The sequence below is a fragment of the Peromyscus eremicus genome, chromosome 16_21 (assembly GCF_949786415.1).
Source record: "Peromyscus eremicus chromosome 16_21, PerEre_H2_v1, whole genome shotgun sequence".
NCBI lineage: Eukaryota > Metazoa > Chordata > Mammalia > Rodentia > Cricetidae > Peromyscus > Peromyscus eremicus.
In genome coordinates, this window is record NC_081432.1 from 8853602 (window position 1) to 8878301 (window position 24700).

Genomic DNA, 24700 nt, shown 5'->3' on the forward strand with positions numbered 1-24700 from the left:
CTGACCATGGCTTTGTGGGGGAAGGTGCTTTCTCTGACCATGGCTTTGTGGAGGAAGGTGCTTTCTCTGACCATGGCTTTGTGGGGAGGGTGCTTTCTCTGACCATGGCTTTGTGGGGGAGGGTGCTTTCTCTTACTACTTGGGTTAGTCCTGAGAGAGAAGTGAACTGAGTACAGGTTGAGCGCTTCTGCCAGCTCCTGTGAGCTGGGACAGTATGAGGGAGCTGAGGTGGTCTGCTCTCTTATGGCTCTTATGTGGAGAAGTGAAGGGGCATTGAGGTTGGATCAGGACCCTAGGACCCCCAGAGGACTACAGGGCAGTCGTCAGGAGGCTAGGCTCCTGGGTGACCTATGACAGTGTTAGCTTTATGAGGCTTGGGCACAGAACCCTGACCAAAGCTCCTCCTCACTCATGGACAGTGTCACCCTGGGTGACCTCCTCAGCCCTTAAGCCTGTGGTGTTGTATCTCATACCTTTGTGCCAGAATATGCTGAGGCTGGGGGCGGGGGGCTCTGGGCTTTTCCCACTCCAGTTCACCCTCTGGCTGCCCTGGTGTGTTAACATTCTGTGGCTAGAGCCTCTTTGTTATTGATACCCTGTGCATTGGGGAGCTTGCCTTCACAGTGACTTATTTGTTTTTAGGATACTGAAGTGTACAAAGCTACGGTAAAAGATGACCTCACCAAGTGGCAGAATGTTCTGAAAGCTCATAGCTCTGTGGACTGGTTGATAGTGGTAGTTGAAAATGATGCCAAGAAAAAAAACAAAACCAACATCCTTCCCCGAACTTCCATTGTGGACAAAATAAGAAATGACTTTTGTAATAAACAGAGTGACAGGTAAGTGTGTCTTGCATTTTACCCCCTTTGGTTGATGTCAGTGATAACCATTGACTCAGCCAGTCTAGAAAGCTACAGAGAGATATTGGGCACCCCACCCCCCATCCATCCTCTGCAGTTCCTGGCCCAGCAGGTCATCTCCAGGTGTGCAGTGTAGGGGGAAAGGCTTCTGGACCAAGTGGCCCTGGGGAAGATCAGTCTTGGAATAGTGTAGAATTCCCTAAACAGCTTTTTAACTGTGGGACACACATTTCTCTGTTTATAGTCCACTTGTTAAAAGTTCCTGGAAGGAAGTTGCAAAACACCGACTTCATCCCTTCAATGCAATGGCTTACTGCCCATCTGTGCTCGAACTTCCTCTCTCCTTGTGCCCAGTTGGCCAGTTGGCTGTGTGCTGACTTGTGTGCTTATAGCTGGGTCTCACAGATTGGCACTGGAACCTAGACCCTGCCCTGTGCTACAGGTTGTCATTTCCATGGTCACTTCCACCAGTGGAGGGTTCCCATACTGCAAGAGCCTATAAGAGTGTACCTGCTTTAGGGGCCTGAGGGAGGTGCTCTGGGACAGGGATGGGCCAGGAAGTGCAGGCTGTATGAAGTAAGTGGGGAGCAGCCTAGGGCAGAGCGTTTTCCTCTGTGTGTCTTTAGAGCATTGTCATTCTCTGTGCAACATTGATACCAGCTGTTGTCACTTAGTACATTGTGAGTTTTCCATGAACTATATCCCTGTCCCATTATTGCTAGTCAGTACATAATAGTGCATTACATTAATAAGCCATATGTTATTTATAGAAACCTCGAGGACTGTTGGGCTCTTGTTTGCTTACTGTTATTATAGATAACACTGTGCGTGTCTTTCCAGCTCGGATACTGTGAATGTCCTTAACTGTTTCCTAGGATAAACTCTTTAAAGGGAAATTACTTGTCTACAGGTTCTGTGCATTCTTCAAACCTTTGGCAAAAGACTGCTGAGTCAGATGTTGACTCAGCGATTGTTTGAAAGAGTGGTAGCATCAGTGTATGAGGCCCTCCTTGGAGCTCCTCCTCCCATGTACCCCTGTTAGCAGCTGCTCCAGTGTTCTGGGCCCTGGGAGACACTACTGGCCTCCTGATCGGTCTTCTTCCCTTGCATCAGTAGCAGTGCCGGGCTCTGCCTTTCTGATAATACAAACAGATGATAACCCAGAGATCGTGGGAGTTGAAAGTCCTAACAAGGAAGGAGTAAAGGAATGATAGTGCAGTGCAGTGTGGGTACTGATGGGTAGGCAGCGGGCTGCTGAGGGAGAGCCCTGCCTTGTAAGTGTGGTGTCGGTTTCCATCCCTGCAGTGTGGGGACTCCAGGAGACTGTGCTGCTGCTCAGGTGTTGGCAGTTGCAGCTCCTGGGAGTGCTGTAGGATAAGTGCTGAACTGGCGGATAGCAGCTCCTGTTGGGAGATGACCTCAGGGATGGATGGCCCTGGCTTCGGCCCTTCTGGGAGAGATGAGTGCCTACTGGGTGGGTGATGGGAGGGATGGCTTTTCTGTGCTCCCTTACCTTTTTTGGTGGTTGCCTGGAGGCTGCTGTCCCCTAAGGGGATGTGTTGGAGCACAGAGTTGGTTCATCTTGCTGTTTGCTAGCAACTTGATAAAATTTTTCTTAAGAACTATTGATGTCCATTATGTCAAGATTTTAAAGTAATTTCCGAGTTCAGGTTTATTTGTATCATGGGCACAGTCGCCTTGCAGTTGAATTGTATCACACTTGTCTGTCATCTCTTTGTCCTGTGTCTTAATGTTGTCCTCCAGAGTTGGAGTGTAGTGTAGAAGCATATCTATGGGGAGGGCTAGGGCTCACGGCAGGGGTCTCCCAGGATCTACTTGAGTGACCCGCGGAGTGGGTTCAGTGTGGAAGAGGTGTCAGGTGAACAAGAGTGCTGGGGAAGAGAAGAGTGTGGCGTGTTCAGTAACCCAAACGGAGGCGAGTTGAAGCCTGGGACTGCAGTTGGCCTGTGTCCTCCCATCCCGAGTTGAGGTACCTCAGTTTCATTGTCGGCAGAAGAAGCTGCTGGGGTTTGTGAGGGAAGTGAGGACGAGGGTCGGGAACCGGGGTGGTGTGGCTCCTGTGTCACAACCAAGCCTGCAGGTTCCCTCCTTTTCAGTCCCACTCTGACCCCTGTCCGTTCTGCTTCAGCCTGTCCTGGAAACGTCGGCAGAGCGTCCGGCCCCGGCAGAGTGCCTGGCCCTCCCGAACGGTTGTCAGGTTTCCACGGATGGAAGAAGGAGAGCAGGAGAGGCAGTGGGATTTGGAAGGAGGCTCAGCTGAGCAAGTGTGCTGTACCCCAAGGTTTTCCCAGACTGCCCTTCATGTCTCTGCAGGTGTGTTGTGCTCTCCGACCCTTTGAAGGACTCTTCTCGAACTCAGGAATCCTGGAATGCCTTCCTGACCAAACTCAGGACGTTGCTGCTCATGTCTTTTACCAAAAACCTTGGCAAGTTTGAGGATGACATGCGGACCTTGAGGGAAAAGAGAACAGAGCCAGGCTGGAGCTTCTGTGAATACTTCATGGTTCAGGTACTGGCCCCCTCCTAACTGCACAAGGCAGCTCTCAGGCTAGTTCCTACTGGCTTTAGGAGCCAACCATGTAGCACAGAGTGGGTGTTTCCATTGTAAGCAGATCGCCAGGATTCTGTAGCTCTCCTATGCCTCACAGCTCAACACTGCTCTACTTAGTTGTGGTCCTGGGCTCATCTTTGTTTTGTTTGGACACAGGGACTTCTACAGTCTGCTGTGAGCTAGGCAGAGGTGCCAGCATTGGAGAATGACTGATAGGGTGTGGTGGTTCACCGTTGTCCAGATACTGGGATTAAGGGATGATTTCTGGGAACGTCCCATGACTCCAGGCTCCAGTAAAGGATTGTGTTAAGCTGGTTCTTTACTGGAATTCACCAAATTATTTAGGCCTTTGAAATTGCTGTTTACAATCAACCTTTTGTTTTTGAAGGGGAAAATTCTTGGGTGCATAGGAGTATGGGTGTGGGGGTTCCATGTGGTGCAGAGCTGTAGTAATGCAGGGACAGTCTTGCTCTTAGGATTCTCTCTGCTTTTTTCACCGTCTTTTGACTGGGAAAACTAAGCTTCATGTTTAGATATCAGTCATGTGTTCATTGCTGAAGAAATGACATATTTTGAATAAATAGAAGACCCATTCTGATTAGATATTGAATTTTATCTCTTATTCTGAAGCATCTAAGGGATATTAGGAAGGTTTGGCACAGGTGAAGAGATTTGAGTGTGCTTATCATTCTCTATATGATTGTAGACAGCTTTCTGATGGCCCTGTCTCCTTACTTTTGAAGCTTATTAAGCTTAGTCTGGGAATTACAGACAAGGAAGGGGAATGGCTAGATGGAGACAAATTGCCTGGATTAGGGTGGAGGTCAGTTTGAATCATACATGATGGATGGGTGGATGGGTGGATGGATGGATGGATACATGCTTAGATGGACTGGGTAAGCAGGTGGATAGATGGATGGGAGGATGGATACATGGTTGCACAGCTGTGTGGATAGAGAGATGAATAGATAAATAGATGAGTAGAAGAGTGGGTGGATTGGTGGGTGAATGAAGAGTTAGATACAGGGGCTAGAGAAGTGGCTCAGCAGTTAAGAACACTGGTTGCTCTTGTGGAGGACCTGGGTTTGATTTTCAGCATCAGTGTGGCAGCTCACAACTGTCTGTAACTTCACCTCCAAGGGGGAACTGACACTTTCTTCTGGCCTCCTTGGTGACTGCATGCACATGGTATACAGACATACGCGCAAGCAAAACACCCATACCCATAAAGTTAAGAGTCAGTTAGGTGCATGGATGGATTTCATGAAATTCAAGTAAGGGCTGTCTAGTTAATACTGTTGTACAAACAGTGATTTCCGAATTTGAGAATGGTACTACAGTTACATGAGGTGTTAATGTGGCAGGAAGCTGACTAAGAGTTCTGTACAAACCACTGTTTTCTTGGCAGCATTTCTCTAAGTCTAAAAGTAGTTCAGATTAAAAGTAAGAAAGCAACCATGGAGTGAAGGAGGAAAGAACCCAACATAGCCATGCCATGCCATGGCTTGAGGACATTGTGCTCAGTGGAAGGAGCCTGCACAGGACATTGCTGCATGCTGCTCCTAGACAAGCTTCCTGGAGTGGCCATGAAGAGAGGTTACCAAGGCCTGGAGGGGATGGTCAGTTGTGTAGTAGTGACAGATCTGCAGCTTGTGGGGATGAAAAGGTTGTGGATGTTGCTTGTACATAGTGTGGATGTACTTTACACTGCTATATAGTTAAGCTGGTGCAGACCAGCCAGGCATGTAATCCTAGTATTAGAGACTGGAGGCAGGAAGATCACAAGTTTGAAGTTTGAAGCCAGCTTGGGCCAAGTAGTGAGAGCTTATCTTGAAAGGAAAAATCAAATATCACAATTGAAAAAGATTAATTTATTGCAGCGTTCAGCCTGCAAAGCTCTTGACAAAGAGGAAAGGAAAGGAGGGAGGGAAGGGAAGTTAGGAGAATCCAGCGGTGTTCTCAGAGGGGTCCCAGGCTTCGAAGGTCAAGCCAGCTGCTTCCCTGAAGCTTCCCTCCGGGTTACAGGGAACAGCTGAACTCACAGCCTAGTTACTGTGCCAGGAGTTTAATGCTCACACAGAAACCCTGCATGGGGAACTTTATTAACCGATAAGGAGCCAGATGAGGAACCTGAGGCCCAGACTTCTGGTCAGCCCAGCTGCAACTGGGAGAGCTGATGAGGCTGGAGCCTGGATCTGAAGTGGGCTGTGGGTTCCATCTGTGTTTCTGATCCCTTTCCAGTGAGTGCCATGTGGGGCACTAGGCTGTAAGCAGTGATTGCAGCCACATGAAGTGGATCTGAGTGCATCAGTGTGACTTTACACAGATGTGTTTGTTCCTCTGGTTTTTTCTTTACAGTAAAGCAAAATTTAATTACAATGATAGTAATCGGAAAAAAAAAAATCTCCCATGGCCATCTTTGTTCATTATTTCATTCAACAGATTCTAAGCAGCTGTTTGTGCTGCACACATGAGTGCCAGGGTGATGTCCACACATCACTTTTCGAATCTACTGTAAACTGGTCAGAGTGGAGAAGGAAGGCATCAGCAGCCCGGGGTCAGGAGTGCTAGGGCCTCGAGCAGAAGCCTGTCTGGACAGGGCAAACAAACAGCCTGGGAGAGGCCAGAGTAAGAGAGGCCAGAGTAAGCTGGGTGGAGATTAGGAGGAAGAGTGAACGTTCCAGGTCAAGAGAAGAGGCAGCTGTGTGCCTGGAAGAGCGAGAGGCTGGGTTGTGATGCAATGTCACACTGGGAATGGGTATGCTGTGACCAGCTGTGTCCAGTGCTGCTGGAAGGCTAGACTTGTTCTTGGTTCTTCCCTTCTCCTTTGTGTTCTCCACCCTCCTATGTGAGTGAGTACTGATGTGATGTTGTGGAGGCTTTGTGATCACTAGCTGAGCCTCTTCCACAGCACTGTCTGCTCTCCATGCCTCATGTGGCTTCAGGAGCTGACTGGTGGTTTTGGTGACAGGAGGAGCTTGCCTTTGTCTTTGAGATGCTGCAGCAGTTTGAAGATGCCCTGGTACAGTACGATGAGCTGGATGCCCTGTTCTCGCAGTATGTGGTCAACTTTGGGGCCGGGGGTGAGTAGATGTTTCAATCACCACGCCATTGCTCAGCAGTTTCCCTGCTTTTCATTTCAGCTAGTCTGTTTGTCCTGTAATTAATCATTTGCTGTTGTTTATGCACATTATAAGGGGTATTCTCTTTCCTGTTGGAAGTAAAACGAGAGATAATTAAGAATTAGTCACTGTCGCTTTTAGAGGAATCTCAAGTAGTAAACTCACTTACAAAGCTACTCTCAGGTTGCAAAGTTCTGAGGAAAGACAGTAGTCCTTCACTGTCTGCAGTCCTCAGAGTTCCTTCTGTGAGTTTACTGTGACACCATCGCAGTAGCACCATTGACCTTTCAAACGCTTAAGTAGTTCTAAATTCTTTTAAGATTACAAAATTAGCACAATGAAAACACACACAAAGAAAACAGTTGAAAGGTGGAGAGTCAGTCAGTGGGTAAAGCGCTTGCGCTGGTGTGTACACACATTCAGTTAAGCACAAGGACTTGGCTTTGAATCCCCAGAACTCATCCTCACCTGGGTGTGGTGGTGCATTGTAGTCCTGTGGCAGGGGCTCACTGGTCAGCCACTCTACCCAGTCAGCAAGCTCTGGGTTGGGTGAGAGACCTTGCCCTAAAAAAATAAGAGAGCAATTGAAGACAGCCAACATTGATCTCTAGACATCTTCTACAGGGACATGTACATATGTGCACACATACAAACAGGTATACACATATACACAAAAATAAAAGTACTGGCTGGGTGGTGGTGGTGGTGGTGGCGGCGGCGGCGGCGGCGGCGGCGGCGGCGGCGCACGCCTTTAATTCCAGTGCTCAGGAGGCAGAGGCAGGCGGATCTCTGAGTTCAAGGCCAGCCTGGTCTACAGAGTGAGTTTCAGGACCGACAGGGCTACACAGAGAAACTTTGTCTTGAAAAACAAAACAAAACAAAACAATAATAATAAAACAAATAAATAAAACAAGAAAGAAAGGAAGGAAGGAAGGAAGGAAGGAAGGAAGGAAGGAAGGAAGGAAGGAAGAAAGAAAGAAAGAAAGAAAGAAAGAAAGAAAGAAAGAAAAGAAAAGAAAGAAAAGAAAGAAAGAGCTGGTAGCCATCCTGCTTTCATTGTTTATTTAGATAGAAACACTATCATGTAGTGAGACTCTTAGAAAAAAAGGTTTTTAAAAAATTTACATATATGTGCATATGTCTCTTCTGTATGTACATGTACATGCAGGTACCTAAGAAAGCCAGAAGAAGGCATTGGATCCCCTAGAGCTGGAGTTATAGGCAATTGTGAGCTAACCTGATGTGGGTGCTGGGAACTGCACTCAGGTCCTCTGCAAGAGCAGCAAGCACTCTTAACCACTGAGCCATCTCTCTAGCCCCTTGTTGAGACATTTTCTTCTTTCTTTCTTGTTAACACTGTCATGACATCCCTCCAAGCTGCCCAGTCAAGTTTGTTAATAGGTTCACAGTATTTGAGCTGTCTCCTGAGAGTCTGCTCAGATGTCCCCTAGTACTACACTTGGGGTTGTTTTCTCCTTGCCCTCCCAATCTAGGCTGAGCTACACATGTTTTTAACTGGGACAGTCAGGTTACCTGGGCCTGCCCGAGTTCTGAGATGGGTCTCAAAGTGTCACTCATTGACCCCAACTCCAGACCAATCCTGATGTAATAGTTTGAATGTCTTAGTCTGCTAATGTACAGATGCTAATCTATAGCCAAAGTAAGACGTTTGCTAATTAAATTAGAGGAATTAGAAAGTAAACTATTTCTCACATTTTTTAAAAAGATTTATTATTTTTTTATGTGCATTGCTTTTGCCTGCTTGTATATCTGTGTGAGGATATGAGATACCCCAGAACTGGAGTTAGAGACAGTTGTGAGCTGCCATGTGGGTGCTGGGAATTAAACTCACATTCTTTAGAAGAGCAGCCAATGATCTTAACCACTGAGCCATCTCCCCAGCCCCTCTCACATTCATTTTTATGTTACGCATCCATATAATATACACACCTCTTTTGAATATAAAATTATTCTTACACTTCACACAATTTCTTTGTTTTTCCTCAGTTTAGAAATAAATGTGGAACAATTTAAAATCTAAAAATAAGCCCAGGCCAAGCTTTGTAGCTGAATGAAAGGATTGCTTCATCATGGACTTCTGGAGGGCCACCTGGTGCCAGGCACAGCTCTGGATGCAGTTAGGAGCAAGGCAGAATCCTGCCCTCACGGGGTGGCCCTTGTGAATGTGAATGAAATCATCTTTATCTGCAGCAGCAATAGTCATGGGCGTGGAAGGGAATTTGGGAAAAGGAATGGCTGAGACCACCTCCCTTGGAAGGTGTTGTCTGTCCAGAGGCCCAAGAAGAACATGAGAATGACCATAAAACACCCATTCTGACAAAGGGAACTGCCTGTGTGGTATCACCCAGGCTCAATGCAGCAGCTCCACTTAGATGATCACAGTGATTGTGGTTAGAGAGGCCACAAGCTGTGGTTGAAGGATGTCAGTCACCAGGTTGAGCATGGAGTGGCTGTGAGGTTAAATCATACAGATGAAATTAGTTATTATAGTTTCTTTTTTATATAATTATTTATTTGTATTTTATGTACATTGATGTTTTACCTGCATGTGTGTCTGTGTGAGGGTGTCGGGTCCCCTAGAACTGGAGTTACAGACAGCCGTGAGCTGCCATGTGGGTGCTGGGATTTGAACCTGGGTTTTCTGGAAGAGTAGCAATTGCTCTTAACCACTGAGCCATCTCTCCAGCTCCATAGATTCTTATTTTAAGATCATATTTAGTATCAAGGCTATAACTTAGACTTGGGGACCTTGTTGGGAAGCTTAAAGGAAGTGCCTTTCCTCTGGGTGCTGCACCCTCCTCCCTGTCCTTCATCCTGTCCTCCAGTACCTCCACTAAGGGGGCTTGTAGGAGGATCTACGAAGTGAAGAAGGCAACTATCAGATGTTCAGGTAAGGTAAGGCAGCCCAGTGCCTTCTCCCTGGCTTACTGACATGGGTCAGAGGTGCCCCCAGCTCTACAGCTTGTGAGCATCAAGGTGGCTGCCTTACTCATTGTATACCTCACAGGACCTCTTGGGCATGGTAGGATGCCATGTACTGTGTTCTACCACCAATGCCATGATCCCAATGGGTGTGCTTATGGGATCCACCCCCTCTCAAAGCACTAGCTGATTGGTGGGGCAGGGGTCTAGTGGTGCCTGGTAGGAAAGCTGCCTGCTCCTGCCTGAGACTGGAGGTCCTGGGCAGGAGCTTTAGTTAGGTGAAGTACCTGCAGTCAGCATCTTTCATGATGTGTGTTTGTTTAGATGGTGCCAACTGGCTGACTTTTTTCTGCCAGCCGGTGAAGAGCTGGAACGGACTGGTGCTCCGCAAGCCCATAGACATGGAGAAGCGGGAGTTGATACAGAGGCAAGAAGCCACACTGCTGGACCTGCGAAGCTACCTGTTCTCCCGCCAGTGCACCTTGCTCCTCTTCCTGCAGCGGCCCTGGGAGGTGGCTCAGCGTGCCCTGGAGCTGCTGCACAGCTGTGTGCAGGAGCTGAAGCTCTTAGAAGTGAGTTGGCTCCTCTCCCCACTTACCCTGGGAAGAGTGGGACCTTATGGTGTGTGAGGAAGCCAGTGAGTGGCAGGGAGGGGTTGAATTGTTACCTGCAGTGATAGTAATATCTTAATCCTTTTGAGGATAATTCACCTAGGGGATCCTGATCTCTTTACTGCCTGGAATCATACACACTTTAGTAAGATGGTGTTTCAGTGACCTCTTCACTGAGAAAATTCACATGTGCATACAAAGAATGTCAGATCCACAGCACCATTTCTCAGTCGAGACCTCCAAAGTGTCTTACCCAGAGCCGTAGGATATTATTAAATAACCTTCATCCACCACAGGGGCATGTCATCCCATGACCTGCTGCAGGCTTCCAGAGGGTTAGTCCTTGTAAGGCCCTGTTAACATGTGGAGAGTCCTATCGGTCACATTACCCTTCCTATGAACAACTGACTAAATCACCTTAGAGGAAATACTTTTGGCTCACAGTTTTAGAGATTTTCACTTCATCATGACACTGAGAGTGTCTGATAGAGGTTCCTCACATCCCAGAGGATCAGGAAACAGAAGTAGCCAGAACCAGGGGCCAGTCTGTAACCTTTAAGAGTTTGCCCCTAGTGACCTACTCCACCAGCTAGACCCCATCTCCTAAATGTAACACAGTCTCCCAGATAATGCTACCAGCTGGAGGATAGTTTAAAACCTGAGCCTATGGAAGACACTTCAGATTCAAGACGTAGTGTGAATTTACTTCATTAGCTAAAATGTTGGTAAGGCAGTATTTCATAATACAGGAACATTTTCTTGTATACCATACAGTACTAAATGACAGGCCCAACATGTCTTTGAAACAATCTGAAAAACTTTATGTATTTTGTGGACAAGTGTGTAAGGAGAGTGCATGTTTGTGGTTGTGTGCCTATTGCTCTCCAGTTTATTTCTTTAAGACAGAGTCTCCTGGGGCTGGAGAGATGATGGCTCAGCAGTTAAAAGTGCTGGCTGTTCTTCCAGAAGACACAGGTTTAAGTCTCAGCACCCTTAACCATCTATAACTCTAGTCCCAAGAGATCCAGTGCCCTCTTCTGGCCTCGTTGGGCACCAGGCACACACGTGGTATATAGACACATACAGACAAAACAAAACACTCTTTTATGTAAAATACAGTTAATAATAATAATAGTAAAAAGACAGGGCCTGTCACTGAACTGGAGACTCACCATTTTGGTTAGGGTGACTGGTTAGTGAGCTCCCAGGATCTATCTGTCTCCACCCTACACCCTCCATTACTGAGGATTATGTGCAGCCATGCCTGGCTTTTTATTTGGTTACTGGGGATTTGAACTCAGGTCCTTATGCTTTCAATGGAAGCACTCTTACCCATTAAGCCAGCTATATGGTGCCTCTCTTTCTCTCTCTCTTCTTTTTAAATGAATTATTTTTCTTATATGTAATCAAGTAAGTAGGAGAAATAATACTCCACAGTGAAACATAATTCTCCTAGACACCTATGATGACACTGGTGGAGGGACTCTGCTATAATGGTTCTCTGTGCTGCCCTGCTCCAGAGGTCTTTCTTTTCCCAGTGTGTACAGGGGAGATGGTATGTTCACTTAGGCTCACAGACTTGCAGCCTGTAGTGATGATGCCTCTTAGTGAAGAACCTCCCTGTTCACCCTAGCATGAGAGGTGAAGATGCTGCCATCCTGAGGGGCATGCTCTTATGGGGTCTTAGGGCTGACCCCTTAGTGTGGCCTGCTTCTGATGAAAGCTTGTGATAGGTTATCCTTCTGTAACTTTGTGGGTCATGGCCATGTTACACTGTCTGAGAGCTAAATCTATGAGCACATAGGTGTGTGCTTACAGCAATTTTATGTGCCCATACTTGTGCCCTCATAGGTCTCTGTCCCTCCCGGTGCTCTGGATTGCTGGGTATTTCTGAGCTGTCTGGAGGTGTTGCAGAGGATAGAAGGTTGCTGTGACCGGGCACAGATAGACTCCAACATTGCTCACATGGTGGGATTGTGGAGCTATGCAATGGAAAAGGTACCTGCTACTGTGTGTGAAGGGTTTGTATTGTCTCTAAGGGTGCCTGGTGGCACACAGCGTGGGCTGTTTGGAGAAACCTAGCTTTTTTAGACAGGTTTGGATACTCTCCTGTCCTTACAGTGTGTCTGGACACAGCCATGGCTCGTAGTTTCTTAGTTCTTGCCAGCTTCATTAGCAGATGGCAGGTAAGACAGTGTCAGTGTCAGGGATGGGCAGGTGAGAAGGTGCAATGGGCATGTAGAAATGCAGAGGTGGGCCAGTCTGTGCTGTGAGTGGACTGCGGGGGCAGGGCACAGTGGGGAGGGGTGCCCACGGAGCAGTAGCTCAAAAAGTGGGGCACAGTTAGCCAAATGACAGAGAGAAGATTCACAACCTCAGCTCTGTTCTGGAACTAACCTGGAAAAGGTGTGAGCTTGCAACAATCCCATAAGATGTGGTATAAAATTCAGACAAGAATCATTTAGATAAGAAAGCTGTTTCTTCCACAATGAGTGGGAGTCAGGATTATATATTTACTTCCTTTGTGGATTGCCTACTGACTTAAGGCAAATGAACTGAAATTATGGCTTTCTCTCAACAGCTAAAGTCCTTAGGGTACCTATGTGGACTTGTGTCAGAAAAAGGACCCAACTCAGAAGATCTCAACAGGACAGTTGATCTTTTGGCGGGCTTAGGAGCTGAGAGACCTGAAACAGGTATGATTGCTGCTGAAGCATAGTGGAGAATGCCCACAGTGAGAGCACACCCTGCCAGGTGGGAAAGTGTGTGGGTCTGTGTGCCCCATTCACAGTCATTTCCCCATCCGAGTGTTCGGAGTGCATGGTTCTGAGTCTAATCTCAGAGAACAGTTTTAAGGGAAGGTTCTAGGCTGTTTCCTAAGGTAGAAAGAAATAGACATTATAATGTGGGTCACACTGATAAAGCTTGTGATTTTGCAATTCCCATAAGAGTCAGGTGAGGTCACCACCCTGAGGTCTGAAATGGAGTATAATACATATGACCATTATGCGCTGCAGCATAAGGACACTTACTACCCTTGTGTTTCAGCCAACACAGCTCAGAGTCCTTACAAGAAACTCCAGGAAGCACTGTCATCAGTAGAAGCTTTTGAAAAGCACTACTTGGTAAGTATGGCAAGAGTCCCTACTCTGCCCACAGAGCCACTCAGCCCTAGCTGGTTTGGTTCTTCTGCATGGCCTTCTGAATTGGGTGAGCTGCTACTTTAGACCCTTATTGTTGGCCCTGGTAGTTCACTTAGTACACTGGGGAACTCTGTATAAACACTGGGTAATTGTTCACATGTTAGTGCCCCCGATATCATAATTAGGCACAAACACAACATTGAAATAATTAAAATTTTGCTCAATGAAGGTTTTCCCCTTTAGTAAATAGGATGTGTAAGAACAGAAATGAATACTTTTCTTTGTCAAAAGTCCCCATTTGTGCTTGGCAGAGCTGTCATGGTTGGTTTTAAAGGTTAAATTCGAGAGACTCTAGGAAGTAGTGGAAGGTAGACCATGAAGTGGGAAGCCTCTGCACATCTGTTGGGATGGTGCTCCCATTCCATAAGCTGGTGGGAAGAGTGTCAGGATGGGTGCACCGACAGAGCAGCGGGGAAGTGAGGTGGGCTATGCTTGTGAGCTCAGGGTATCTTTCATCATGTGCTTCATAACATCCGTCCAAGTTACTGCCTTTGTATGGAAATTCTGGCATGTCATGAGACACTTTGGAAGGAGATACCAGGTGAAAACTGTTAATCACAGTATCCTGCTGCAGCTTTGGGTAAAATAAATGTAAGGTGTGCCCTAAAAATTCAAGGACAGGTCTAAAGGGAGGTCTCAGTGGTTAAGAACATTTACTGCCTGTGCAGAGGACCTGAGTCCTGCCTGTACCACTATCTCCAGGTGGGATTCGATGCTCCTAGTCTCCTCAGGCACCTGCACTCATATGCACATACCCTCACCCACATACACATAATTAAAAGTAAAAAAACCTTAAAAATAAACTCAAGTACGTAATTGTGCTTTTTTTGCTTTTTCACAGGACTTGTCCCATGCCACCATTGAGATGTATACAAGTATTGGGAGGATTCGATCTGCTAAGCTCGTTGGAAAAGATTTGGCAGAATTTTACATGTAATTGATGGTGACTTCTTTGATTTTAAGCATTTTACATGCATAGGAGAAGATTTATACATAGAGTTAGAGTAACGTTTGCACAACTTGGTAGATGGGAACAGGCAGAATCCAATAGCCAGTCATCATTTGTCTCTGAGTTTTTTCCAGAACCACATGGGGAGGGTTTTGGCTTATTACTTTAAGGGTTGTTATTGATCTTTGACTTGTTGTATTTAATTAACTTTAATGATACATATCCAGATACAGATGCACAAAACATTGTAATTAACTTTAATGAATAATGAGAAATATTGCAGAGCCTGTCTTCCAGGTCGGTAAACAGTACTTGGTCATGTCGTATTTCTTTCGAGTGTATCACAAACCCTCTGGCTGTAGGTGGGAGGGTGAGCTGGAGTGAGCACAGACACCTGCTAGCATTAGTGTTTGCATGTGATAAAACTGTCAGCTGAGGAAAGGCAAGCTTAGCCTGGCACAGTGGGATTCAGTTTCAATGCAGTGTAAGAGATAGCAATTATAAAGGGAAGGGGAGCTTGTGTATTTGAAACAGAGTTTTGAAATCTGTACTTAAAGTAATTTTAGTAGATGAAACAAGAACTGGTATGGATCGCTAGGTAGGGGCTTGTAGATGCCTAAGTGGCTCCAAGTTTTCTGGAGCAGCCATCCCTCACTTAGCTCATTCATGGTGGGGACAGAGCTGTGAGCCAGTTCAAGGAGTCGTGGTGCACTCCTGAATCTGGGGGAAACTATGGCTTTGGGTGCTGGGAGTTTAATGCACTTGACCGATGCAGAATCCAGAGGCACACAATCCAATGCCAGGCTCTGGCCTGCTAGTTAGAACCTGCAGACCCGGTTCAGCTTGGCCACATACTAGCTGAATGACAGTTGGCCTCCCTCTTCTTGTTAAGATTCCCCAGACTCTGTAGGCTTATTGGAGATAAAGAGTGCTTTCTAGCACTAGAGGTTATGAATGAAGAGGTATGGAAAGTTCTGGACCTTTAAACACAAACAAAATAACTGGGATTTGCAGGAGCACCAGAAGAATCAAGAAAAAAAATGTATTTTCCTAAGTTTAAATTTTACTTAATTTGAGAAACATTTAATTTGAAACTTATGAATTCTAATTTATGTCTAGAATAGTGGAAATTGGAATTCCTTCCCAAGGATGCCCTGAAGAGCTTGGCAGTATTGATTTCTGGCTAGCCCAGCATTCTAACCTCTGGGGAAGGAATGGGAGCCCCAGTCTCCCTGGAGTATAATAGGCCCTGGTGAATTTGTGCTGTAAACTTTACTTGGTTTTATTCTGAGCATCGATGCAGTTTCCTTGGACCTAGGAAGGCTTTCTCCTGGTATTGCTTATCTAATCTTCGGTGCTTTCAGTCTCTGATACCAGCTTGTGTCTGCCCTGTCATAGCTGACCTAAGCTGGGCCACATAGACGGTTGGCATGGGTTCAGTGTGGTATGGCAGCAAGGCTGTGGCTGGCCTCCAGGGCTAGGGACAGGCCCTTCCCTTCTCCCAGCTCTGGCTGTCCCACCTGCCAGTAAGAAAGTGTTCCTACCCTCTGACCTGAAGTCTAGCTAGTGTCAAGATGGCAGAGCAACAGCATGTTATCACTGTGAGTCCACTGCTCAGATGGGAGCGACGGTGGGAAGGACTGTGGGAGGACGGTGGCCAGACTGTGGGCATGTGAGTGTCAGTGGAGTTTGCATTGCTGGCCTTGTGATGCCTAACAAGCTTGTGTTTGCTAACTTTGCAAGGAGGAAAAGGTCGCCACAGAAGGCAGAGATGTATCTTCAGGGAGCTTTGAAAAATTATCTGGCTGAGGGCTGGGCCCTGCCTGTCACACACACCAGGAAGCAGCTAGCCGAGTGCCAAAAACATCTTGGGCAAATGGAAAAGTATCCTTTGAGTCCAATGTTGTCCTGAAACAAGAAGTCACTGTCTGATTATATGATGGCATTGCTCACCACCGAGTGTGCTGACAGCTCCTAGTCACAGGGGAAAGAGAGGCCCTGCCTCACTGGGGTCCCGTAGAGCATAGACCCAAGTGTTCCCTCTTTTGTTAAAGCTGAAGATTTTATTACATCTTTGAGTTTCTAATAATGTTTAGACAAAATGACAGCTCTCCTTTGGCCTGTACTTTGAAGGCAAGAGAGGCCATTTGAAGCCCTTTTGCAAAACCCATCATCCTCCTTGGGAGGTTCTCCCTCCTGGCCCTTAACTCTCCACTTCAGCTACTTGCAGACCAGCAGCCTTCTAGCCAGCGACCATCATCTGACAGAGGAGGAGCGGAAGTACTTCTGCCAGGAGATCCTCAGCTATGCCAGCCAGCAAGAAGACAACCCAGGTGAGACCGGTGGCCAATGTGTCACAGCGTTTTCCATACAGGATGAAAGGAGGAGGAGCGGAGCCTTACCACCTGCCTGTGCAGCGGCCGTGCGTCGGTCTCCTCTCTTTCTCTGTGCTAAACTTGAGTGAAGCTGTGGACTTCACCTGGTTAGCATGCATCTGTGAAACACACAAGGACTCCGGACTCCTTATCACACAAGAGGCATTCGCAGGGACTGAAGAGCTCTGATACCTAGCTGGAGGCCCGGACTCAGGTCTTTCTGATTATCTCGAGAATGCTTCCATGAATTGCTGTAATCTTTATGTTTTATTTTTTGAGACATGATCTCACTAGGTAGTCCTAGCTAGTCTGAAACTCACTATGTAGATCCAGCTGGCTTGAAGTAGAAACAGTCTTCCTGCGTCTGCCTCTCAAGTGCTAAGTATGTATTATCGTGTGTGTCTGTGTGTGTGTCTGTGTCTGTGTCTGTATGTGCGTGTATGTGTGTGTCTGTGTGTATGTGTGTCTGTGTGTGTATGTAGGCCAGGAGTGATGTCAGGATATCTTTGTCACTCACTTCTCCACTTGATTCTGGAGACAAGGTCTCTCATTGAGTATAGAATTTTCTGTTACTGGGCTGGGGTCCATAGAGCTGCTGGAATGTGCCTGTCCCTGCTCCCAGTGATGCGGTAACAGATGCATACCTCCATGCTTGGCTCTTATGTGGATGCTGAGGTTCCGAATTGAGATACACATGCACACACACCAAGCACTTGACCCACTAAGCCATCTCTCCAGACCCGTCTAAATTCTTTTTACTGGAATCCAATGAAGAGCCACATATCACTTAATTCTTGACATATGTATTAAGTTTGGTTATATGTCTCAGTTTTCCTTGATTTAGAACAATTTTTTAAGACCCTGACTGTTTCCTTTTAAATATAACAGCTTTATTGAGATAGAATTTACATATCATGAATTCCTATTTGAAGCATACAATTCAGTGGCTTTTAGTGTATGCACAGATGTACATATCCACCACCACAGTCCATTCCGTCACCTAGAACAGAACCCTATCCTTCCCCTTCCAGCCCCTGCAGCCACCTCTGCTTCCTTTGGACTCCCATTACATGGAGTCTCTTGTGACTGGCTTCTTTGACTCAGTGTTTTCAAGGCTCATTGGGTGTGGCATGTGTCACCACACCATTTCTTTTTATTTCCAAAACATTGAGCCAGCTGTCATTCAGACCAGTCCACCTTCTAGAGTCTATTCCTGGGCTTCCACCTGGGAGCCTCCAAGTTGCAGACTCTGGAAGGTTAGACTGGAGGAATTCACTTGGTAATTTTGTGCAGCCAGATGAAAGCTGACAAGTTTTGCTCCTTGTGTTTAGTTGACCAAGCACCCTTTTCAGAGAGATCCTGTGTTACTCGCTTCAGGCTGCCATTATAAAACGCTGTGGCACAGGGACTTAACAGCAGGCATTTGTTTCTGAGTTCTGGAGACAGGCATAATAGGGTCATGTTCTGGTGAGGGCTTCTTCCTTGCCATGTCCTCACATACAATGCAGAAGAAGACAGCAAGCACTCGAGGGTGTCTTCCTGTAAATGCCACTTACCTCTTTTAGTCTAATTACCTCCCAAACACCTATAGCCAAGTTCATAGCCAAGTTCGTAGCCATTGTTCTGGGGGCTAGGGCTTGCTTTACTTACCACAAGATGTGCATGGGTTGGGTTGCATAGATCAGTCTGTAGCAGTTGCTGAGTATGACAGTGAGTTCACAAGGTTCTGGCTCCTGGTTGTGTGATCACCGACTGCAGAGGTGGATTGCCCCTCCCGTTAACAGAGCCACCTGCCTGGCGTTCTCTGCAGCATCAGGACAGTGGTTTGATTTACAGACTTTGGTGTGCCTTCTCTGCTTACTGCTGTGTGGGGAGTGATGGCAGTGAGGGTATTCCTTCCTGCTTCTTGGTCCCTTGTGTGAATGCAAGTTCCAAAAGTGTTTGCCTGTTCTTAGATCAGCTGTGGCAAGTCTGCTTTAACCTAGGGCAGACTTTCATTGGTTGGTTGGTTGCTTGGTTTTTAGATGAGTCAACGCACGGCCACAGCTTCACACCTGCTAAACACACTTCCACGGAATCCATCCCCAGATCTCCTTTAGTATGTTGTTATTCCTGTTCTGTGGTTCTGTAGCCATGTACTCTTCCCAAACACCACCAAGGCACGTGTGGAGAGGAACACTGTGGCCTCTCACCCATCTTCAGTGTCTGCTGCCCCAACTCCCATCCCCAAACTGGAGGCAGCTGTCCCTCTGCTGTCTCCATAGTCTGGCAGACGCCAGGACTGACTTTGAGGGCATGGTGGAGCACTGGGCTTCTTCACTAGAGACTTTCTAAGAGCTGCTTGGGAAGATGCTTGGGTCCCTTGTAGGTAACTCTGGGAGTCAGAGTGCTGACCAGTTTGAGTTTGAAATTGAGGGAGCGGTTGTTCTTTGTTCCTCCTAAATTTGCCAAAACAGCTGTGAAAATCTTCACTGCTGTTAATTTGCTCATTCCCAGACTTCTAGAAGTATCTGTTTAATCTGCTTTTGTGGTGTAAGGAATTGGGGAGGTTGGGAAGCTTGCAGTCTTTGTTGTAAATAAACATCCCTGGTCCTGAGCTGGTAATACACTGTCTCCCACTGCCAGCAGGAGATAGTGGCTGGAGTGTGGGACATGGAGTATGTGTTTGCAGGTCACAAGGTGGTGCTACCCATGCACTCCTTTGCACGGCTAAAGGATCTCCATTTTGACCCTCCCAACGCCGTGGTCCATGCTGGTGGTGTCCTGACTGTGGAGATAACAGTATGCAGCCAGATGCCTGTCCCTGTCCACGTGGACCAGATTGCTGTCAACGTCCACTTTAGTATTGAAAAAAACAACTACCGGAAGACAGCTGAGTGGCTGACCAAGCACAAGACTTCCAATGGAATCATCACCTTCCCAGCCGAGGCCTCCCTGTTTCCTGCATCTCAGAACAGCCTGCCTGCCCTGGAGTTGTCGGAGATGTTGGAGAGAAGCCCCTCTGATAATTCTTTGAACACCACAGGCATTATTTGTAGGAATGTCCACATGCTCCTAAGGAGGCAGGAGAGTGGCTCCTCTCTAGAGACACCCTCAGGATTGGCCCTGGAGGATGGGGCCCATGTGCTGAGGTGCAACAGTGTGACTCTGCAACCAGGAGCCAACAAGATAGCATTCAGGACCCAGGTATGGGTTGGGCTGGGCTCAGGACATGGCTCTCAAGTTGGCAGAGACGGGAAGGGAACCTGAGAGCACTGTGAGGCCCTCTGAGGCTTCCAGGTTTTTCTTTATCCTAGGGAAGATTCAACCTTTGTACTTACACAGTAGTTTGGCTGTTAAGGAGATTTTGAAGGTGACCTGTCCTGTAAGCTGTTCCGTTTGGTGGCTGCACGGATGTCAGGACTGTGCACTTTGCTCTGATGGAGCATGCCCTTTTGGTTTTGTCAGGACTGTGCACTTTGCTCTGATGGAGCATGCCCTTTTGGTTTCACCACATGGGAGGACAGGGTCTGAGGAAGATGTTTTTGCCTCACCTGGATATGGTCTTGCCCTAGTGGGACTCACACCTGCTGAGTGTCTCCCTCATTACCTTCCCAGAAGTGTGCCATAAACAGGTCCTTACCCTGTGTCTACCTCTTTAGAGGCTAATATTGAATCAGAAGCAGCAGTTGCTCAGAAGGGCTTGAGAGCCAGAGCTTTGTTGGAGCCGCATAGGTGCAGATGTGATGCACAGGACAGAGGGCTGCAGGGAAGATGGGTAGCATTGGAGTGAGAGGACAGACCATCTCTGCCTGGGGAACTTGTAACACAGGAAGTGTCGTCTTTCCAAGTGCCTTGTTTTGCCCCTAGGCCAAGGAACCTGGAACATACACGCTGCGACAGCTACGGGCCTCGGTGGGCCCTGTGTGGTTTGTCCTCGCACACATCCACCCCATTGTACAGTACGATGTATACTCTCAGGAGCCTCAGCTGCATGTGGAACCACTGGCTGGTGAGTGGAACCTGCAGCCACCCAGGAAGCTACAGAGGGCTCCAGGGAGGGTCTCATATACCATTTTCCACAGCTCCTTGCTCCTCTGCTGTCTACCTGCAGGGGACTCCAAGAAAGGGTAGTGGAAATGGCCTGGAAGCCACTGTCCTGTGGTTGCTGGCCATCATGCATAGTAACCATGGTGTACCTGAAAGTGAGACACGGTATTCTGCAGGGAACTTGTACAACTGGCTCCCTTTTGGTGGCAGCACACAGAGTGTAGTTCACACTCTGATCAGGTTTCCTCTTTGAAGTTCTGAGTGGGCTTGACTCCACAGCATGGCCCTAAGAAACCCAGAGATTCTGTCCTGCTGGTAAGCTTTCAAAGTAGAAGGAGCAGCATTCACAAATGACTCCTGCCATGTGCATGTTCTGGGACACCTTTATTTGCTGTTTTCTTCCATACATAAACAAATTCAAGGACTAGTTTTCTGATGCTCATCCAAATTCACACCACGTGCACACACGAACCACACACTCCATCTTTCCGTGCAAGGCCTTGGCTGCCTCAGGAGGCCATCAGCAGATGCAGATGCAAATCCTTGACTTTAGCTGTGAGCCACAATCGACCTCTTATTTAAAACAGAAGGAAAAACACAGAAAGGAAAGCTTTTTCCTTTTTCTTTTCTTTCTTTCTTTTTTTCTTTTCTTTTTTTTGTTAAATCACCTCAGTTTTCTCTACTTCTTCATTTCCCAACTTCTGCCTGGGCAACCAGCAGTGCCCTGGAGGGTCAGGCACAGCAGTCTCTAGGGGCTTTTCCATGGAAATGTATGGGGGACAGCGTGAGCTGTGCTCCGAGGAAGCCCTGGCTCATTCCCCTTCTGCCATGGCCTTGGCTCCCTCTCCTGCCTTTCCTTCTTGTCTCTGGCCTCTCACCTTTTCCTCTGCCCTGGGGAATCACCTGCTCCATTCTGAGCAGCTCCAATGCCCGCTTCCTTCCTCTGTCCTGGAGCCGCCTGTCTGACTTGATAACTAGGTGAACACCATAATCTCTCACTCTGGAGCCCAGGAGACACCCTCTTCCCTTGAGTGCACAGTGTCCTTTGTCCTTAGGGAAGTCCTGCCGAGTCCTGTGGCTGACACTGAGGAAAAGGGAGGCAGGGGAGTGGTGCCCAGGGCTAACAACCTGCAGTGAAGGAAAGAGAAGCTCTTTTCACCTCCCCAGGCTCCTGCAGCTGCTCTCTGGGGGACAGTGGTCCTAATTGCTGTCTTGTTTCATTTAGATAGCCTTTTGGCGGGCATTCCTCAGAAAGTCAAGTTTACTGTCACTACCGGCCATTATACAGTAAAAAATGGTGACAGCCTCCAGCTCAGCAATGTTGAAGCCATGCTCATCTTGTGTCAGGGGGAGAACAGAGCCGTGGTCTACTCTAACTCAAGAGGTAAGGCAGGCAGGTGCTGGTGCGCTTGTATTCACACATGTCGAGGATGGAAGAATAAACAGGCATCACTGTCCTGACCCTTTTGTGGCACCTTGTCTTGTCCTCTGAGGTCAGCATTTGTCGATGGCCTGAGCTAGCACCTGAGTGGGGCATACATATAGGGACATATACTGAGCATGGTGTATTCACTAGTGCCAAATGCTACCAGCCTTGCTAGACACTCTCAGTGCAGTTTATAGCTGGACCATGTTCCACGGGGTGCTTCTCTAGGCTCAGCAGTGCCTCCCATTGTGCCTATTCCCTACTTGACATGAGGTAACTTTCTGTCTCCCACAGAAGAGTGCTCCACTGCCTTACTCCGGATCCAGTCCTCTGACAAGGTTACAAGCATCGGTCTTCCCACTGCACCTGCATACCACGTGATCGAGTTTGAGCTGGAGGTTCTGTCTTTACCTTCAGCTCCAGCAGCTGGTGGGGATACCAGTATTCTGGGGACACCAGAGCCCCACAGGAAGCAGAAAGACACTCAGAGAACTGACCATTGCATGGTCACCACAGATCACAAGGTAGAGAGGTCTTGGCTTGTGCCTCTGCCTGTCTGGGTAGGAGGAGCATGGAGTCTGTGCTCCCCTGTGTGCTCATCCGAGCTGCAGCTGCCATAGAAGACATCGAGGCTCTGACTTGACTGAAGTGGAGGCATCATGACACTGGGAGGAGGGTGGACCCATACATCCTATGACCAGGCTGCAGGGGTTTGTGTCACACGGGCCCTGGGTCAACTCAGCCAGGACCAGGACCAGCTCTATTGAAGTAGTCTCTGGGGCTGGCATTTGTTGACAGTTACTCAGAGAGATGGTTGCTCTGGTCAAAGGTGCTGCATGTGAAATCAGCCCATGGAGTGTTGCCAGGTGTGTCTGCCTCCTGGGCCGCAGGTTCCAATTCTGTGGCCCCTTTTGAGCCTCCCACATTGTGCAGTGTGGGTACAGGAACAGTAGGACAGGCCTCAGACAACATCACTTCAAATGCATTGTGGCTTAAGATATAAAATAGTCAGTCTCTGTAGAAGAGATTTTCCTTTCCAGTCTTCCAGTCTGTTGCTATGATAAAATACTATAACCCAGAGAGCTTATAAAGGAAAGCATTTGATTTGTGGCTTATGGTTTCAGAGGGTTAGAATCCATGACCGTCATGGTGGGGAGCATAGCAACATGTAGGCAGGCGTGGAACTGGCGTAGTAGCTGAGAGCTTATATTTTGATCCATAAGCATGAGACACAGAGAGCTACCTGGGAATGGTAGATTTTTAAAACCTCAAAGCCTGCCTCCAGCGACACCTCCTCAATAAGGCCACACCTCCTAATCTTTCCCTAACAGTTCCACCAACTAAGGACCAAGTATTCAAACACAAGCTTATGGGGGCCATTTACATTCAAACCACTGCACAGTCTCTCAAGGGTAGTTAGGAAATTTCTCCCTGCACCCTGTGCAGAGAATGCAAAAGGTAAAGATCATCATCCTCCGTTAGTGGGAGATGTGATTTGCACCCAGTAGATAAAAGCAAGCTCAAGACCTGCTCCTCTCCCGCCCCTAGGGAGTATCTCTCCTTGTCTACACCAGACCCTCACTTTGGTTGTCTACACCATACCCTCACTTTGGTTGTCTACACCAGACCCTCACTTTGGTTGTCTACACCATACCCTCACTTTGGTTGTCTACACCAGACCCTCACTTTGGTTGTCTACACCAGACCCTCACTTTGGTTGTCTACACCAGACCCTCACTTTGGTTGTCTACCCCAGACCCTCACTTTGGTTGTCTACACCAGACCCTCACTTTGGTTGGCCTTTAGCTGGGTTCTGTCAGGCAGGTGAAGTAATTGCATGATTGCTTGCTCTCCGGTGGCTCATGGTTGCTTAGAGCCTTGAGACACATGCTGCACTGTGAGGTGCATTTGGAGTCTTGACCCCAGATGCGTGAGACATGGGTGGTCTTGCTCTTTCCTGCCAGGATGCCTGTGCTGGGAGCTGAGCTGGTGTTCTGGGACCATTTCCAATTCTGTCTCCATTTCTGGGTGATTCTGCAGCTCCTTGTTTTCCTTTTCACTTGTGAAAATATGTCTAATAGAATTTCCTCTCAGGACAGTGGTGGTGAACCACAGTAAAGCCACTGTGCAGCTGGGTGGATGGTGGCAGAGTTGTGCTGCTGGCCGGTGGGTTAAAGGGGACCTCTGTTTCTTCACAGGTGTCCATTGATTGCCCGTGGTCTATCTACTCCACTGTCATTGCACTGACATTCAGTGTGCCCTTCAGGACCACGCACTCTCTGCTCTCTGCTGGAACTCGGTAAGGATGGAATGGGGTCAGCTCTGCTTCTTCCCCCTGAACGGACAGGGTGCATAGCTTGTCCTTGTGTGTCACTGGGGTTTTTACACATTACCAGAGTAGCTCCCTGTGTCCTGGGTCCCCAGGCCATGTTCCCAGCTTCTCCTCTGCCTCACAGCTGACATGTCAGTATAAAGTTTTAGGTGAAATCTAAACCAGATCTTGTTGAGGGTTATTCGATCATACTGTGAACTCCAAGTTTGCATTTGCATTGATTAAATAAAATTAACCTTGGGTAGGAGGCTGAGTTAGTTGACAGAAAGTAATCACAG

General features: G+C 47.6%; 1 protein-coding gene across 1 annotated transcript in view; it reads left to right on the top strand.

The window, feature by feature from the left end:
* Positions 1-24700, top strand: part of Trappc10 (trafficking protein particle complex subunit 10) — a 62676-nt gene that overhangs the window by 25840 nt on the left and 12136 nt on the right. The window contains exons 4-18 of the mRNA XM_059281485.1: positions 643-839; positions 3195-3390; positions 6404-6515; positions 9822-10069; positions 11960-12106; positions 12690-12804; positions 13157-13233; positions 14153-14244; positions 16004-16144; positions 16481-16593; positions 19307-19821; positions 20485-20626; positions 21890-22048; positions 22385-22614; positions 24289-24389. Of these exons, the coding sequence (XP_059137468.1) occupies positions 643-839; positions 3195-3390; positions 6404-6515; positions 9822-10069; positions 11960-12106; positions 12690-12804; positions 13157-13233; positions 14153-14244; positions 16004-16144; positions 16481-16593; positions 19307-19821; positions 20485-20626; positions 21890-22048; positions 22385-22614; positions 24289-24389 (2585 nt within the window). The remainder of the gene's footprint in view (positions 1-642; positions 840-3194; positions 3391-6403; positions 6516-9821; positions 10070-11959; positions 12107-12689; positions 12805-13156; positions 13234-14152; positions 14245-16003; positions 16145-16480; positions 16594-19306; positions 19822-20484; positions 20627-21889; positions 22049-22384; positions 22615-24288; positions 24390-24700) is intronic.